Source organism: Choloepus didactylus, chromosome 13 (assembly GCF_015220235.1).
Source record: "Choloepus didactylus isolate mChoDid1 chromosome 13, mChoDid1.pri, whole genome shotgun sequence".
NCBI lineage: Eukaryota > Metazoa > Chordata > Mammalia > Pilosa > Megalonychidae > Choloepus > Choloepus didactylus.
In genome coordinates, this window is record NC_051319.1 from 76,181,950 (window position 1) to 76,200,190 (window position 18,241).

Sequence of the window (18,241 nt, forward strand, 5' to 3'; positions counted from 1 at the left end):
CAGAACTCTCCAATGTCAGCTGCACGGTCTGCTTCCCACTGGAGAGGAGCCTGTCGCTTACTTCGAGCCCAGAAACACCTCATGATGTTTGTGGCCAGGCTCCGGGATTCAGTGCTCCGTCCACACCATGAGCCCATTCCCTGGAGGGATTCCGAGGAGACCATGTGATGACTACCCTGCCTCTCCCCTGTGTTTTCCAGTATGGCCCTGGTTTTTCAGGCTCTGGGGGTCTTGGAGATCTGGGGTGGGAACATGTGGCAGAAGGGCCCTCCTGGGCCATGGACTTGTGCACCTTCTGCCTGTTAAGACTGGCCTCTGAATCCCAGCCCAGGGGTGTTGTAACTAGGAACCCTTGGGTTATTTCTGGTGAAATCCAAATTTCCTCATATGACTGGATTCGAGCCAACAAGCACCCCAGTGAAACCCTAAAAGCTTAAGGCAAATCCCAGCTCAAAGGAAATACTAAAGGGAAATAATAAAACATGGCTTAGGCATGTATGAATATAAAAAACCCCAAAACATCCTATGGGGGAAATGCAGAGGCAGGCTGAGCACACGCAGTTATCCTTAAATAGCCGGTTACCCTGAATCCCAGAGGTGAGCTATGTTGAACATGTGATGTACTCATTCTTGGCATCCTGCTCGCCTCCTCTTCCCAGCAGAAGCCCTGGACACCCATGAGCACACAGAATCTTGGGCTGAGTTGGGGCCAGCATGCTACTCCCTGATGCATGAACATTCTGCTCAGGCCTGCTCTGTGGCTGGTGAGGCCCCGCTGAGTTTGGTTGCACTGGTCTAATTTGAGTGGGGGACTGATCTGCGGTGGAACCGTGGGGAGACTCTGTTTAGCTGGTTTTGACAGCTGGGGTGGCCAGGTGGAGCAGGTGACACACAGGCCAGAGCACGGCCCTGGGCCCAGAGGGACACCTGGGAGGGAGCCCCACTAGGCCACTTACCAGTTGAAGGACCTCAGGCAAGTGTCTGTACCTGGAAACTCGTCTATAAAATGGGTTAAGATATATTGACCGGGAGAGACACTTAGTGCAGGGACTGGCCAAATTAAGTGTTTGAAAAATGCTGGCTGTTATGATTCTTGATGTTGTAATCTGGAGGGGATTAATTCCTCCAGGTTTCTAGGTGTCATGGCAACACAGGGGTCTGTGAGAATCAAAGAAACCTCTGAAGCCTGCTTCAGAGCAGTTTCTGTCCTAGTTGAGCCTAAGATGAGGCTCATTAAGCTTCTTGGGGAGAAAAGGGAAAAATGCCCTGATCTGAGCCTGTGATACAGTGCCACACTGCCTGGTGGAGAAGTGGTGGTTTTCACTGTTTCCCGTGGCAGCTTGCCAAGGCCATGCCACTTCTCAGGGCACACACCACACTCTAGAGTGGTCGGCCGGAGGCTTGGCTGCTGAGCATGACTTGCCTAAATGGCTCACCCCCAACAACACTTGAATTTGTTTCATCAGAGGTGGCTTTGGGTGAAGCCAGACAAAAAAAATCACTTGAGGGACCTGGCCTTCTGCCCACTGTTCCCCTTTACATATGAGAGAGATGGATTATTTGGGGGTGACATTTTTCTTTAAGAACACACAATAGAGGAGGGGTGGGCAAGGGTTGCTCTGAGCAGCACTTAGGGGCCATTTGAGGGGACAACGTGCATGGAGCCATTTACTAACCATTCACCTGCAGGACGTGGGTCTGGAAGAGTTCCTCATGGCCGGAGGCGTGGCAGGTGTAATTGCCCATGTGGATGGTGGTCACCTTGGTGATGTACAGGGAGTCATCCTCTCCAAAGTCCTGCATGGGGCAAAGAACAGTGAGGTTGGCCTCTTTACTGAGCAGGCAGGGGAGGAGAGCCTGTGTCCTGTCGGCCAGCACTGCAGAAATCCTGCGGGGCATGAGATTGCCTGTCTGCCTGCCCCCTTGCTCCCTGCCAGAGCCGCCTGCAGGGCAGTGCTGGCCTCCTCAGTTGGAACACTGTCTCCCCTCCACTTTCCTTGCCAAGATCCTGTATATCCACTTAAGGCTTTGTTCACATGGCACCTCCTCCATGAAGCACTGCTTGCATACCTGCTCTCAGTGTCCACTAACTTGGACCATGACCCCCTCCTGTTCATCTTGGTGGATGCTTATTTCATGGGGGTCTTGTATACCTAGTGAAAAGCTCTGTTTCTAGAGAGCCAGGGTTTAGATCAGGAGTCAATAACCTTTTTCTTAAAGTGTCAGGCAGTAAATATTTTGGCTTTGTGGACCACTTGGTTTCTGTCAACTACTCAGACTCTGCCATTGCAGACCACACATACATGAAGGGGTGAGGCTGTGTCCCAGTGAAATTGTATTTAAAAAAAAAGGCAGTGAGCTGGATTTGGCTCATGGGCCATAGTTTGCTGACCCATGGCTTAGATCCCACCTTGATTCCAAAATGATTTCAGGTGGCTTGCAGGGATCTGAGTAATCCAAGAGACAGGAAATAAAACTGTAGGGAAGATAGGGCAAATAAAAAACAAAGACAGGGGCATAAAACAGAGCCAGGAAGGAGGAGTTCTGTGAGAAATGGCCCAGCAAGGCTTGTTGCTGTGGTCTCTGCAGCCGCACAATGTGGGATCAAGCATGTAAGGGAGAGAAGGGGCAGCCAGGGCTGTTTGGCTGCGTCAGAGTCCCCTGATGAGCCCTTGGCATGAAGCACTTCCCCAGGGCCTTCCTGTCAGCCGAGTTCCCTCTGACAGACCACGTGCAATGCTGGCCCCTGCAGCACCAGTCAGCTGCAGGCACGCTGGGGATTGCAATTACATGGTGTTCCATGGAGATCCTCATCAGGGTTGGCCTTAGCTACCAGACTTCTCCGAGGAAATGGTGCTTGGAGCTGACAGGACAGAGAAGGCTCTTGCTCACAGTTGAGAAACACGGCTGTGTGGTGCCGCCTTCACGGAGGGCTGGGGAAGCCCTGCGGCTGGGACTCAGGACACCCAGGGCTTAGCTTGTGCTCTCTCACTGTCCAATGTCACCTATTCCCTTTGTGCCCTGATTTCCACCCTTAAGTCGTGGACAATACATGTGCCCTGCCTGCCTCATGGGGGTGTTGGGGAGCTCTAGCAAGAGAATGCACGTGAATGTACTTTGTAATGTGCGGAGCATGATATGCCTGGTGTGTGTGTGTGTGTGTGTGTGTGTGTGTGTGTGTGTGTATGTGTGTGTGTGATTTCTCTTGCTATTATGAAGAGATGATGCAAAACTCCTCTTGACCCCCTGGAGCCAACTCCAAGCCATGCTTCCCTGCCATAATATATGCCGTGTGTGTGTGTGTGTGTGTGTGTGTGTGTGTGTGTGTGTGTGTGTGTGTGTGTGATTTCTCTTGCTATTATGAAGAGATGATGCAAAACTCCTCTTGACCCCCCGGAGCCAACTCCAAGCCATGCTTCCCTGCCATAATATATGCCGTGTGTGTGTGTGTGTGTGTGTGTGATTTCTCTTGCTATTATGAAGAGATGATGCAAAACTCCTCTTGACCCCCCGGAGCCAACTCCAAGCCATGCTTCCCTGCCATTCCCTCTGCTCTTTCTGGGCTGTCTTTTTCCAAGAAGCAATCTGGAAGCAGGTGGGGAGGGGAGGCTGCCCGCCAGCGTGGCACAAGGGTTGTTCCAGTTCAGGACAACTTCCTGGCCCCTTGTTAGCATTCATGCTCCTTCTTGCCCCTGAAACAAGGACCCCCTTTTTCACACTCCAGGGGACCTGTCCACAACTACTGAGAATACCTTTGAAGATGCTTTGTGGCTAATTAGCCCAATGAGGGGACTCCTGCCCAGAGCAAGGTTGGGGTAGGGCGGAGGTGGGAGGACAGATAGTGCATGCCTGCAGTCTGCTTTTAGATTCGGGAAAAAGACACCCAACAGAGCTCCCAATGGAATCAAATATTGGGGAGGGCTGCTGGAACCTTGTGAGCTTTTCTGAAACGTTGCTCTGCTTAGAAGGCCCCATTCCTGCCACTCTGTGGAAGCCTCAATAATAAAAATAAAACTCCAGAGAGCTGATTTGTCCTGTGTGCTAACAGAGGCATAAAGGGCTCATACCTGAGTTGCTGATGAAAAGTTAATGGTTAATTAGTTCTAGGACTGACATATTTCTTCTTATTTCCAAGCTGTTTCCTGTGTCAAATCCTAAGTCTCGAGGAAAATATATTTTGCCTGGGATCTGAGTGGTGGAATGGCATCTTGACAGAGTGCTGGGAAGCTGGGTGCAGCACCCACCTGAGGGAGGGGTGGGGGGGCTTGAGAACTCCTCGGTTGGCCCTAGAGCAGACTCCATCCCAAAGACAAAACCAGAGCTGCTGCAGGGAGTTGGTGATGGGACCCACTGGCATTTTCCCTGCAAATTGCCTTCCTGAGCTTTCACATCCACAGCCCTACCTCCTTGTGGGAGGCCCTTGAAGCCAATCCCTGGGGCCAGGACCACACTGGGGTGGCTTCTCCTCAGGCTGGGAAGGGCCCCTGTGCTCCCGGGGCTGGCCCTGGACCCAAGTTCCCAAGATCAACTGCACAACTTTCTGTGATGCCCCAGTAACACCACCAGTGCCCAGTTTTCAGGTGCTTACTATGTGCCAGGAAACTTTACACACATCACCTTGTTTACTCCTCAAAACAATCCCAGAAAACCAAAACCCATAAAAGAAAACCCGAAACCAAATCCCTCTGAGGTGAGCAAGTCGAGCTCTCCCTCAAAATATATTCAGAGCCCGACCTCTTCTTGCCACCTGCACTGTGACTGCCCCGGCCCAGCCACCCTCTTCTGGTCCGGGTGACGGCAGGAACCTTGACCTTTGCCCTCTGCCATCCATAGAACAGAAAGAATGGTCTCTTTAAAGCATAAGTCAGATGGTGCCGCTCTTCGTGGAGAATGCTTTTCACAGCCCCAGCCATTACATGGGCCCATGAGGGTCAGCAGATGACCTGAGGATGCTCCCTGCCATCCCTCTCTGACCCCACCTCCTTCCACCCTCCCCTGGCTTCTCCACCCCAGCACTCTGGCCCTCGGCTGGTGCTCTAGCCTGTCATGCATTCTACAGCCTCAGGAACTTTCTACTTGCTGCCTTTCCTCCCCAAAACCTGTCTGACTGGCTGACTCTCCCCTTTCAAGTCTGCTCTAACGTTACCCAACTACCCTACAGATAACCCCATCCCCAAGACACCCCTCCCTTCTCTGCTTGGTTTCATTCCCTGGCACTTACAGCCATGTAGCAGACTGTTTTTTAAATTTACCTTGTTTGCCACCTGTCTTCCCTATTAGACTGGGAGCTCCATGGGGGCATGCCGTGTTCACCGCTGTGTCTCCAGCACCTAGCACCTAGAAGGTCCTCAGTAAGTATTTGTGGAATGGACTGTACAAGGTACTGAGCTGGGCTTTCTTCAGGGATTGTGTTCCGGTTCTGGTTCTTTGGGTTTGTAACCAACTGGGGTTCCTGCCTACTGCCTTCCATCTACCAGAATGTTGCCTGGGCCCACAGGTTTATAAAGAGAGAGAGGGCTGATGGACAGACAGAGAACTGGCCTCACGTTTCTCCCTGCGTCCCCTCCCTGTCCCCTCCTGCTGCGGGACTCTGGCTCTCTTGCCTTCCTCAGGCCTGGGCACACTGGAACCGACCCGGGACAAGGCCAGAGCCAGAGCAGCTGGCAGAGGAGGAGGAGCCCAAGCATGGAATTCCTGACGGAACTGATGACTTTTGATGTGCCCTGCACAGAGTCATTTAACCTCTGTCTGTCTTTTCTTATTCGCCAAGTACAGCTCTCTGTTCCCCCAGGAGCAGAGGCACAACTCTTGGGTAGTCACTCAGGTGCTGAGGGATGGGGGTCAGCTCGGCAAGGACACGAGGGGCTGCAGGATGTGTTCTGGCTCTTCTTTAAGCACCTAACTCGTTACCAGCTTGTGACTTAGGCTCCGGGGAGAACCTGACTCCATGATAAATAAAATAATGTCTCTGGGCTAAAACAATAGGCATCATATAATTATAGAACAAAGTGCATATTGTTTTCTGGAACATGAATACTGGCTACAGAAATCAAATTTACCTCATTGGATGTGAGAAAACTACTTTAAAAATTGATTTATAAGAAGCTACGTAAAACCAAACCAGCAATCCTTCCTTTCCAGAATGTTCTCAGAGATGCATCTGAATACTGCTGTCAGTGCTTGATTGCATCTCTGTAATTGTCTTTTTATGGATAGCTTTTTTTTTCTTTCTTCTGATGCCTACAAATATATGAGCAAAGTCAAGGTTCCCTCCAGAAATAAACAGATGCCAGATTAGACCATTCTGTGTATTGATGCACATTCATTTCTGGGAAAGAGACAATTTTACTTAAAGAAATGGTTTTTGCCTTTTAAATAGCTATTTTCTAAGTACCTGCCTTTAATAAAGAAAGTAATTAAACGAAACTTAAGTATTAAACAATATCGAAGCGGAGGCGAGATGGGGGATGCTATCCTAGGGATACATGTGAGTCAGGTATAAGTAACATGAAAATGAGCCCTCAATGCTGAACATTTTGGGCCTAAATGTCAAGCAGAAGGACTCTGCAGTGATTTTAGAGTTTAGGTTAATGACATTATCCATGTTACAAGTTAAAAATTCAGCTTGGAAACGTTTATCCAGAGCTTTAGCAACCCTGCTCTTCTGAGGAGCATCCCGGCTCTCTCAGGGAGAGCGCTCCTCAGGACAAAGGGACGAGGGCTCTCCCTCCAGTCACCTGATTGCAGCTGTCGCGAACCCCATCCACCTGCAGGAACACCTGAACGCAATGGCCCCAGACACTGAGCTATGTGCAGTGTTTCAGCGCTGCCCAGTCCTAGAGATGTCTGCACTCACAGGATGAGATGTGTCTATTATCCAGACCCAAGCAAAGATGAATAGCCTTGCCTTGGCGAGTACACACACACATTCACACAGACACCTGCAGCAAATGTGGACATGCACATGCAAACACACACACATACAGATGCCAACTCACTGGCTCTCTATAGCTGCCCACGCTGACTGACACTGGGCTTCCTGTGCAGGTCACTTCCTTCCAGCTCCTCAGAGGACAGGCTTGCCAGACCCCCTGCAAGGACCTGCCAAGCAAGTCCCCTTGCTCAGTGTCCTCTTATAAAAAGAAGTCTCTACAATTGAGCCCATGCCCAAGGAGCTGACTGAGACCCCAGAATGGGTCTGTCCTCCTGCCCATTCCCAGGCTCAGGCCCTGGAGAGGCAGTCAGAGGCACGAGAGTAGGCGCTGTGTGGAGGCTCCTGGTTTGTCCAGGGCTTCAGGGAGTGTGTGGCCTCTGGCCAAGTTGGGTGTCTGCTGGTCTGTGTGGTCCTTCTCCCCCTGGGACTGTGAGCACTACAGGGGAGGCACCGCCTCTCCCCTTGAGTCACTGTGTTGTTCCCAATGCATGGCATAGTGCCTGGTGCATAATTGGTGCTCAGTTAAGATGCACTAAATGAATGAGGCCCTTCAGCCCAGCTGCTGCCTCTAGGAGAGCCCTGAGGGACCTGTGTAGTGAAGAAATAACTTACCCCGAGAGGGCTGGCCTTTGTGCTTGGCTACTTTGCCTCTAGGCCCTTGGAAATCAAGCCTGATAGGAATGTCTGTTTGCTGGCAGGAGGGTGGGGAATGAGGGGTGGGGAGGTGGGGGGCGCTATGGCCACTGGACAGTCTAACAATGTGATTTATGAGTGTGAGTTCTATGAGGTCTTCCAACGAATTATCAAATCTGAAGGCGGTTTGGGGAACCCCCGAACTTGCCACTGGTGTCAGAAGTGAGGGTGGTCTTGGGTGTTCTACTCCCTCTTAACTTCCTAGTTGGTTCTAAAACTCAAATAGGAAGGTTCTGGCCCAGTGGTGGGAATGCAGAAACTCGGTGCCTGGCAGATCCCTCCCAATGGCCGTATCACGTGGTATGGGCCTCTGGTGAGATGTGGGCCTGAACCCATTCATGGGGCATCATCATCATCATTATTATTGTTGTTGTTGTTATAGAAGTTGTAGGTTTGCAGAGCAATCATGCATAAAGCAGAGTTCCCATATACTCCCCTATTATTAACACCCTGCATTAGTGTGGTACATTTGTTACAATTGATAATCATTTTTATAACTGAACTGTTAACTATGCTTCTTAGTTGATATTAGGGTTCACTGTATTGCACAGCCCTTTTTTTTTCCAAAATTTTTATTCTAGTAACATATATACAACTTAAAATTTCCTCTTTTAGCCACATTCAAATATACAATTCAGTGCTGTTAATTACATTCACAATTTTGTGCTACCATCACCACCATTCATTACCAAAACTTTACCATTATCTCAAAATAGAAACTTTGTACAGTTTAAGCATTAATTCCCCCTTCCCTATCCCATCTCCGCCCCCCCCCACCGGCCTCTGGTAGGCTATGTTCTAGTTTCTGACTCTATGAACTTGCTTATTCTAGTTATATGAATGGGGGCTTTTGATCCTTGGCTGATCAGCCTGGCTGTCCAGTTGGGGCAGGAAGGACTCAAGTGCCAGCCTGCACTGCAACAAGTTAACTGAACGTCCAGACCGTCTCCAACCGGCCGCTTGTATCTTTGGTGAAACCTGGAACCCTCCTCTGGGGGGCCTCGCCGAGGGTACCAGCTCCTGGCTCTCACCTGGACAACACTCACAGGCAAGGCAGCCGACTGGCATTTGGCTGTCCTTGAAATACTCCAGGGAGGATTTGATTAAATTTCTTCCAGGCTAATTTCAGGGACCAAGGAGGCTTGCAATCAGGAATTTTCTCCTGACATGGTTTTAAAACACTGTTTGAGAGGGTATAAACCGGTGTAACCTCTTCAACATGAGATATGGCAATATCCATCAAAACTGAAAACATGCCCACCTCTGATGTGGCCATTTTACTCCTAACAACTCACAAATGTGCAAAGAGGTGTGTATGAGGATGTTTACTGCAGTGTTGCCTGAAGCAGATAAAGCCTGGAAACGGGCTAAATGTGAACTGTGAAAGAACAGGGAGGGTGTTTTTGTCCCTTGCATGGGGCTGGGGGAGGTACCAGGAATGGCCCAGGGACTGCAGGGCCCCCTGGCAGCTTCCCTCTCCCTGCTCAGGGAGGGGGTGGGCGCCAACCTCTGCTGGCCAAGGCACTGACTGGCCCCCTTTCAGCTGGCATCTGCAGGGAGGCAGCAAGGCTCGGGAGGAAGAGGCTCTGCAGGGAGGCCCTGGGCTCTGAATTCAGGCCCCAGACCCTTAAGATGAGGCCAGGAATGGCCATGAGCACAAACCGAGCCGTGAAGCCAGCACTCAGTGGGGAGAGAGGTGACCCTGAGGAGGCCACTGAGAAAGCAAAGGCCACAGGAGGAAGCTGGGGGGCAGAGTCACCCCACAAGTTCCACAAGCTCGTATACCATGGCCCTGGTCTCCGTTTCTTGCCGCCACTCCCAACTGTTTGAATTCATTCAAAGCTCAAAAGAACTAGATGTTCAGATGCAACCAGGGGTTTCTACAGAAGCTTGACAGAATTGGCCAAAGCCTTTGAGTGCTTCAAGTACAGTGTTTTCCAAGATTTTAAAACAAAATGTACCTAAGCGTTTAATGAGATAATTTTAATACAGAACCTATAGCCACTGTCTTTCGTGTTGGAAACAGCTCTCCATGCTAATCAAACGCCTCTCATCTTTTTACAATGGATTCATGACTGGTTCATATAAAGACAATAAAAATTAAATGAGTCATGAGCTCCTAAATCTTTTTTTTTTTGGTCTTTTTAATAACTCACTTCCATAGAAGAGCTGGCTGAGACCATATGCTTCATTGGAATTATTTGTTCCTGGTTTTACACCATTTAGGCATGGGAAAAAAGCAAACCTTTTAACATATCCTTCAAACACTGCCACAGATACTTTCTTCTAATGGGTTTTGTTTTTCTGCTTTTATCACTGTACTCAGCCCGCTGACATCTGAAAGCCCCAAATAGCAAGATTTGGTGGGGAAAAAACAAAAAAAACAAAACCAAAAACAAAGAACAAAAAAACAAAAAAGAGTAACTCTTCCAAGCTGTAGGCCTTTAAAAAAAATGAAGAATACAATAGAAAAAAGATTCCTCTTTCTGAGAATATGCTGGCCAAACAATTCCATGTGCTGGCCTCAGGGAACTCTGCTCCCCTTCCTTGCCGGGGGCAGGGGTCAGTGGCTAATGACAAATTCTGGGGCGTGAACTCGGCACCGCCTCCAGAGCGGCCCCTCCACTCTGGGGCCCGAGCTGTGCGGTCACTGCCGGAGCAGGGGCCAGGCCCACAGGGCCCCAGAGGGAGGCCTTGGCAATGCTGTGCACCTGGGTCGGTCATGGAAAGGGGCTACCAGTGCTGGGCATTGTGTCCCCAGAGCAAAGAAGAACCTGGAGAGCCCTGGCTGGGGTGTGCAAGCTGACTGTGGGCGGGGGCAAGTTCCTGGGCCCTCCGAGTTCTTAACTCCCCTGGCCTCACGCTGTTGTGTCAGTTTCATGGGACCTGATTTAGCACAGGCTGCTGTTTAGCATTAGTGATAAAAGCAATGGCGATTACATTAGCAAGGGGTCAGCCGGCAGCCATTTTCTGGCCTTTGGGAGATCCTGTCCCTGCTTATGCTCCCCTCCCACCGGGTCCCCTGCCCCTCAGTGCCATAAGGAACATTGAGGAAGATGGTTATGAAAGAAAGGGCAGGTGACTTGCACAGGTGGAGAGAATACTCAGGATCCTTCATGTTTGGGGAAGGTCACTTCACTTTACCCTAAGTGTCTGCTGGGTGGTCAGAGAACTGGAGGACTGCAGTCTGGAAAGGGTTTGCAAGCTCAGTTTCTGCAGAAAGTGAGGCAGCACCCCCTCTACCCTCCCCCCAACAGAACTGGTATAGAGGCCAGGGGAGGAGAGGAACGTGTGGCTCTGCTTTTGAGATGGACCCAGCTTAGATCTAAGCCCCCAGGAGATAGGGGCAGCAGGGGGAGTTCCAGGGGAAGGTCAAGAGGTGGTCCAGCCCCATGGTCCAGGTGGAAAAACAAGGGGCAGGGAACCTTGCCTCCAAAGTGCCTCCTTATCACAGGCGTGAATGGCCTCATGGTCAGGAGAGTCCTCAGAGGTGAACCTGGGCCTTCTGCTTGGATGCCTGCAGTGATGGGCATCTCACTGCCTCCTAAGAGAGCCCTGGTGTTGGAGAGTTCTCCCTGAGGATAATCTGCCCTCCTCTGGTTCCGATGATGGCCCTTGGGTGTGGAGACTCCTGCTCTTTCTCCACGGGGCGCTGGGCTGTTTGCACAGGGTGGGGCCCGCAGGCCACGGCAGTCCGACCGGGTGGGTGGAGAGGAAGCTCACCTCCTCAGCCGTGGACATTTACGGGGTCCATGAGGACCGCAGCAGGAAGGGCCGGTGGGGGCTTCTGGCTGCGGGGCTGAGAGGGTGTCAGCTCCTCCTCGTCAGAGCACAGGCACAGGCACCTGGACAGCAGCTTCCAGCTCCAGCTTCACCCAAGACCGGGACAGGCTGAGCTCAGGGTGATCTGGGGGCCACCCCCAGCTCCTGGGGTGGCAGCAGTGGGCCGTGGACCTTGGGGGAGTGGGTAAGGGGGAGGCCATGGGGCCGGGTCTGAGCACACCCAGACCTATAGCTTCTTCAGTAAAGGAACCGACAGTTGGAAGTAAGCAAATTTCAGGCCACACTCCCTTAGCTCTGGAGAATATGTGCGTGAACAGAGGTTATTGATTTCTCAAACAAACAGGAGGCATCCTAATCCAGAGACCCACTGCCACGAGGGGCTGCAGCTAATTGCCAGGACTGCTGCCTCTGCTGGGAGTGTCTGTCACTGGGGGCTTTGCACAATTAGTCCACCATGCTGGCCTCTAGCTCAGTGGTGGCTTTGTTTCCCTTGGCGTGGCTGAGGCTTACACCTCTTGTGCAAGCCAGGCTGGGTGGTGCAGAAGCCTCCTGGGATGGGGCAGCCTGGGCTTCCCTCAGGGGGTACACCAGGTCCACGCTGAATTTCCCCAACAGCCTTAAGAAGGTGCCAGGAACTCAGCCTGGTCACATGGAGGGAGCTTCGGGCAGAAGTCCTGGGCAGCCTGGAGGACTGCTCAGCTCCAAATGAGCCCATAGGAAGTCAGAGAAGAGGAAGACCCTGAGAGCATAGCAGGGCTCCCCTCTTTTCTGTGTCCCACTTTACTTGGGGATCCCTGGTCCCCCTTGATGCATTCCAAATCTTAGGCTGGAAGGGGCTCAGGATTTCTGCAGGACACTCCTTTCACCACGTCCCAACTCGATCAACAGTCTATGGTTCCCCGCTGCCCACAGGAGAATGGCAAGTCCCTCTGTTGGCTTCAACACCCTTTACGTTTTGGCCCCCACCAGTCCCTTCAACCTTGTCACTCTGCTGCTCACCAGGCACTCCTGTCCCCTGAAGCCCCAGCCAGAACTGCTCCTTCCTTGGGCCCTCAGACTTGCCTCCTGCTAAAACTGAGCCTGCCGCATCATGCTGTGATTCTGCATTTGTGGCTCTCTCAGCGCCCCTTCCTCAATGCTGGGAAGGGTGTCTGCTCTATGCTCCGTAGTAGGGCTTGCAACACACTGGCACTTAGTAAATTATTCCAAAGGATGAATTCCTGTGTCCGCCACCTGGTCGGGCATGCACACAACTGGGTGATCATAAATGCCTCCGACAGTGACATTTGCTCGCTGTGGAATCAGAGTGCCTCCTTCTCACTTGGTTTCAGGCGAGAAGGGGTACATTTACTTTCTGATCAAATTTTTATTCTGAGGCTTAAGGCATCCTTGATGTTTGCAAGTCAGAAAAGTTTAATTACATGTGTCATTAGGAAGGCATTCTGTAATAGCTCTGCGACTGAATTCATTAACAGAATTCTTAACAGATAAGACAAGACAAATTAATATTTTGTTGCCCCATGAAAGCTTCTCACTAAGAGAGTAGTGAGTGATTAATATTTGTTGCCAATCAAGATGTCTCATACCCATGACAAAGAAGGGAGGCCCATGCCTCCAGCTGTGCTCTGGTCTCCCCACCGTTGGTTTTGTAGGCTGATCTGCTTCCCCGGTTTGCAGCCGTGTTTCAGTGCCAGCTGCTATTACGATATGGGTGACCGTATTTCATCTCTGACTGCTCTGTCAGGTTCGGTTATCAGCGGGGTGGGAGTGAGTGCTGAGATGCCCTAGATTTACAGACTTGGGGGTGCAGATTGCCCCCAAACTTTTGCCCTATCAGTACTGCCCTCTTGAGCTGTTCTCCCCTAACCATTCTTGCTTCAAAAACGCCCCGTGACTCCTGATGACCTGGTCGGCCCTAACCTTCTCCAGTCTTGATTTCCTTCTAGGCTGGTCCTCTCATTGTCCCCAGAGTGGGGCTGCCATTTATGAACACCTACTGCATGCCAGGCACGGCACACACACAGTCAGCATTATTATCCCCACTTCCCCACGGGCTCAGGGAAGACAAACAGCCCGAGGCTGCTCTGGATTTGCTGGAGGTGGCCGGTCTGAGCCTCTCTCCCTGCATGAATCCCCAACGGCAGGCAGATTACCCCAGGGGGTCTCTGCCTGTCGGGGGAGCCTCATTGGGCGGCTGCTGGTGGCTTGTGAGGACCTCAGACTACAAGGTGTTGAGAATGTTGTTTAGCAGCAGTAGTAATAAGAATAATGATAATGAGAGTGATAACAGTAATAAGTTTAATCATAGCTAGCATTTATGGACTGCTACCTACTGAGAACTTTATGAGCATCTTCTCATTTAATTCTTGCTATAACCCCATGAGGCAGGTAAATTATTTATCTCCATTTCACAGATGAGGAAACTGAGGCTCAGAGAGGTGAGGTAACCTTTTCAAGGTCACTTAACTAGGAAGTAGCAGAGCTGAGACTTTAACCTGGTTCACTTTGAACCCAGAGCCTGCGATCTTCTCTAGCAGCGCGTGTGTGTGTAATTTTAGGCATCAGGTGAGGACCCCTCTGGGATTGGTGCTGACCTGTACCCTCACGTGGGGGTTTCTGAGAAGTGCAGGGCCCTGTTTGGGGGTTGCTAAATTGTTTCCTGGGAGATAATGAGGGGCCATTAATCTCCTGTTGCACCCACAATTACCCAAATTGCTAACCTCATTGTGAAAAGTAGAAATGCAATTGAGTTGGTGCTAGAGGCATGTTCAAGGGAGGGGGAAAAACACTCAAAGTAATTTAATTAACTGATGGTAAGTACATTAAGAGGAATTCTGCTTCTGCTTTCATTTCTGATGTCTTTAAGTAGGGCACCAAGTAATGCACATGGATGTTCAGACAGACCCAGCGGCCTGCCCTAGTTCTGAATCAGTCACGACTGGCCAAACACATTGAAAAGCTGACACATCAGTAACTTGTGTTGAAGGCTTTTGTGCACATAAACCCATCACCCCAACACACACACACACACACACCCTACTCTTTACAGGCAGGGCACTGCCCTCCCTTGTTCAGACAAGCCTCATCCATCTCAGGCTCACAGGACAAGGAAGGCCTCTGCCCACCCAGCATCTTCCATCAAGCACCCACTGAGGTTGTGCTGGCACTGACATTTGGAGATATGCAGGATACAGGCTATGTTTACCATGGTGGGGAAATCACAAGGAAACAACCCAATCAGTGTGACAAGTGCTGGTAAAGGCCCTCCTTAGCCAGTTCTGTCTATGGTAGAAACTTCTATCTGCTTCCCTCATGATCTCCAGATGGAGCCAGTAGCAGAGTCCCAACTACAGGGGTTCCTGCAGAATTTCAGCAAAGTGTCTCTCCCCACAAAACAGTCTCAGAGTTGGAGCGACCTTCAAGATCACGGGGTTCAGTTGCTCTCTTGGGGCTAGTAGCCACCTCACAGCATTGCTGGCCACAGTCCCTGCCTTGCTTACACACCTCTGGGGATGGGGAGCTCACTGCCTCCCGTGATGGCTCAGTTGATTGCAGGGCAGGTCTGATGACTGGAATGGTGTTCCATCTAAGAAGCTCACATTGGTCTCCTTTAGGGGTGCCCCTTGGCCCTTTGTGCTGGTCTAACCCATTGGGTCACACAGCCCTGGCTAGCTCCTTCTGCCCCAGCCCTTACCTCACTGCCTTAGCAATGTTATCAGGAACTGACCACTCATCCTACAGGTCTTCATTCTCTGGGCCAAGCATCCCATTGCAGACCAGCTGGCCTGTGCTGAGCCAAGGAGCCCAGAGCTGTCCCCTTTCTTCTACTTGAAACCTGTGATCCTGCTACTGTAGCCTGAGATCTGACAGCTGTCCTGGCAGCTCTGCACATGAATGACATCATGTCTTCTCCCATGAACTTCTGGGAAGCCACATCACCCCTTGTGCCAAACTGGGCCAATAAACAGACTTGAATAATTCCACTTAAAATTCACATCCCAGTAGAAGGGAGGTACTGCTAACGTTGGTTTTCATATAGATTAATTCATCGAGGATCAGCTGGTTAAGAAACTACTCAAAATCACAAAGTCAGTGTGGGGAGATGCTGGGGCCTAAACCCAGGCTGTACAGAAGTGCCTGCTTGGCATGTCAGGCTGTGTGAGCCCAGCTGCTCTCTTATTCACACAGTACCACCCAGCTCAGCAAACCCACCCCCTTGCCCAGCAAACAAGGCCCCCAAGGCAGGTGTTGTCAGGCCTGATCTGGATCCCTTCCAAGTCCTCAACCGGCGCCTACCCTCCAGCCACCCCAGGTCAGTGACAGTCTCAGGACCTTCGCTCACCTTTGCCCTCCACAGGGACTACATCTTCCTACCACATTCAGCTGTCCAAGCCCTCCCCAGCTTTAGGGCCCAGAGTCACCCCCTGGGCCCCCAGCCAGGCATGCTCTCCCCTGCAGCAGAGGCTCCTGCTCCCTGCCTGGCTGTGCCTCTGTTGGCCCAGAGTTGAGCCTCTCTCACACAGACCACTCCTTGCCACAACCCACCTCCCTGCCTCGGCTAACACAGCCCCTCGTGGCGGTTAACACAACCCACCCTGACTGCCTCCCCTCCCTTAGTCAATATGCCTTTCCCTTGTCCCGGGCATGACTTCTTACACCCCTCACTCAGCCCGTCCTCTGTGCATGGTGGGACTTGGTTTTTCTGGTACCTCTAGGCTGGCAACAGGCCTGAAAGGCACCCAACATGGGATGTTAAAATAAAACACCCTGGCCCGACCATGCAGCGTCTTGCACAGTTTACTTTCCCAGGAGGTACAGTGGAGCTTGGCATAAATTCCGAGTGACTTACATTGATGTCTTCCAATTCCAGGAAGTTCAGGGTGAGCCCGTTGCGCTTCCAGACGATAGGTGGCTTCAGGTCTCCGCGGACAGCACAGGTGAGCACCGTGCTCAGCCCCACGGTCACTGTGGTCACACTGACCCTCTCCTCGGGGGAGAGGCTGAGCTGAACCACCTCTGCAGAGGAAAAGGAGAAGGGAGCTCAGGCGCAGGAGCTGGAGTCTCCACAGGAGAGGGCAATCGGCCTCAGGGGTTTACTCCAGAGCAGGGGCCCAGGTGGGCTTCCAGGCTCCCTGCAGTTGCTCACGACATGCTGAGTGGACAGATAGATGCTTTCCCTAGGAGAGGAGCCACGACTTATTACAAACGCTCAAAGGGCTCTGTGACCGCAAACAGACCAGGAACCACGGCTCTAGTGTAAAGGGGAACCACCTGGGCGATGGATTTGTAGTCGGGCTGAGCACGTGGCGCCAGAGCCAGGTGTGCGGCCGAGCAGGGAGCTCCCCAGCCCCGTGCAGTCTGGGCCTTGCTAAAGGCTGTTAAGGTCTGCGGGGTGAGCAGACAGCTTCTCCTCCACCTGGGGGCAATTGAAAGGCTGCACTGTCTAAAGTCTGGGGAATGAACTAGCTGACCTTTGAAGGTTTGTTTCCTCTGAGGAGCCTCTGAACTTGGATTTGGATTTCTCTTCTGTGGCCATGCATGGTAGCCTTTAATTTCTCGCAGTGTACTTCAGGCTGTCCTAATTACTAACCCTTGCCATTTCACACTTGATAACTGGCATTAAGATTCATCATTCTTCAGGCAAATGGGGAGGGTCTAAAATTTTTGCCCTGCAACCACAGGATTTTTGAAATTCTCAGGACTTATGAAAAATTAATCTCAGGCTGCCCACATGCCAAAATAGGACAAGGCCTAGAGGGAGAGTCACCAGCCCGCTGCTGGGACCACTTTCCCCCTGCTCTACCCCCAAATCTGCCCACCCAGGGGCTGGGGCCACAACCAGAGCTGAAGGAGGCAGGCTTGCTCTGGGGGTGGGGTGGGGGTGGGATGAGAGGGTCTGTATCTATTCGGGGGTTGCCAACAGGAATGCTGGGAGACCCACTCCCTCTCTCTACTCTACTGGGACCCAGGGGCACCTGACAGGTGTGCCCCCCTCCAAAAAAACAAAAAAAAATGAAAAAACTCTGGAGCAAAGCACAGAGTTGGGAGCTGAGCTCTGCAACTCAGGAAGACACTCAGCTATGACCGGGTGGCAGCACCACCACAGGCAGCACGTGTGCTCGCCCTTGTGCCCGAGTGGAGGGGTGGGGAAGGGGGGAGAATCAGCCGCAGGTGCGATGCACAGCAAAGCCAAACCAAACGAAGTGACAGCAGGAGCAGGAAGGTCAGATCCTGAGTAGCCAAGCCCTCTCTCCTTAGCCAACATTTACTGGCCCAGCCCTGGGCCCTAAAAGATGAACAAGACATACATTAGGTGCTAAATCAGGGCTTGTCGGATGAATGAAAAATGAACAAAACTGAAATAAAGGAGGAAAGGAACCGACTGGCCAGTGGGGGAGGGGGGGCAATCACACAGGAAAAATGTGACCCACGGTGAAGGAGCCCGCCTGGGGAAAGATAAACACTGCGTGACTGATGCGGATGCGACCGGCATGATGTTTTACAAACATTAAAGTGATGCATTTCACATTCCCTCTTAAATCACGTTCTGCTTGCTGCCCTCCCACCTCTGAGTCATGAAGCTTATTGCTCAGGGCAGGAGAGAGAAGGTGCTAACCCTCTGTGGCAAGACCCAGGCTTTGGGAAGAGAAGGAAGGAGGGAGGGGGGAGGGGAGAGAGAATGAGAGTGGATTTGCAAACTTGTTTAGCTCCCACTGGCCCTTGGGACTCAGAAGTATAGAAGAGGCACCCCTTCCTCATGGGATGTGCTACGAGGCTCCATGCCCTGAGGGAGTAGAAAGGATGGTTTGGCATGCCCCTAGCTGGCCCCAG

General features: G+C 51.6%; 1 protein-coding gene across 5 annotated transcripts in view; it reads right to left on the minus strand.

Moving 5' to 3' along the window:
* The window catches only part of FSTL4 (follistatin like 4), a 607,080-nt gene that overhangs the window by 62,058 nt on the left and 526,781 nt on the right, over window positions 1–18,241 (minus strand). For all 5 annotated transcript variants that reach the window (XM_037801899.1, XM_037801903.1, XM_037801900.1 and 2 more), the window contains 2 exons: window positions 16,260–16,426; window positions 1,677–1,797 (listed from right to left, as the gene is read on the minus strand). In XM_037801899.1, coding sequence (XP_037657827.1) covers window positions 1,677–1,797; window positions 16,260–16,426 — 288 coding nt within the window. The remainder of the gene's footprint in view (window positions 1–1,676; window positions 1,798–16,259; window positions 16,427–18,241) is intronic.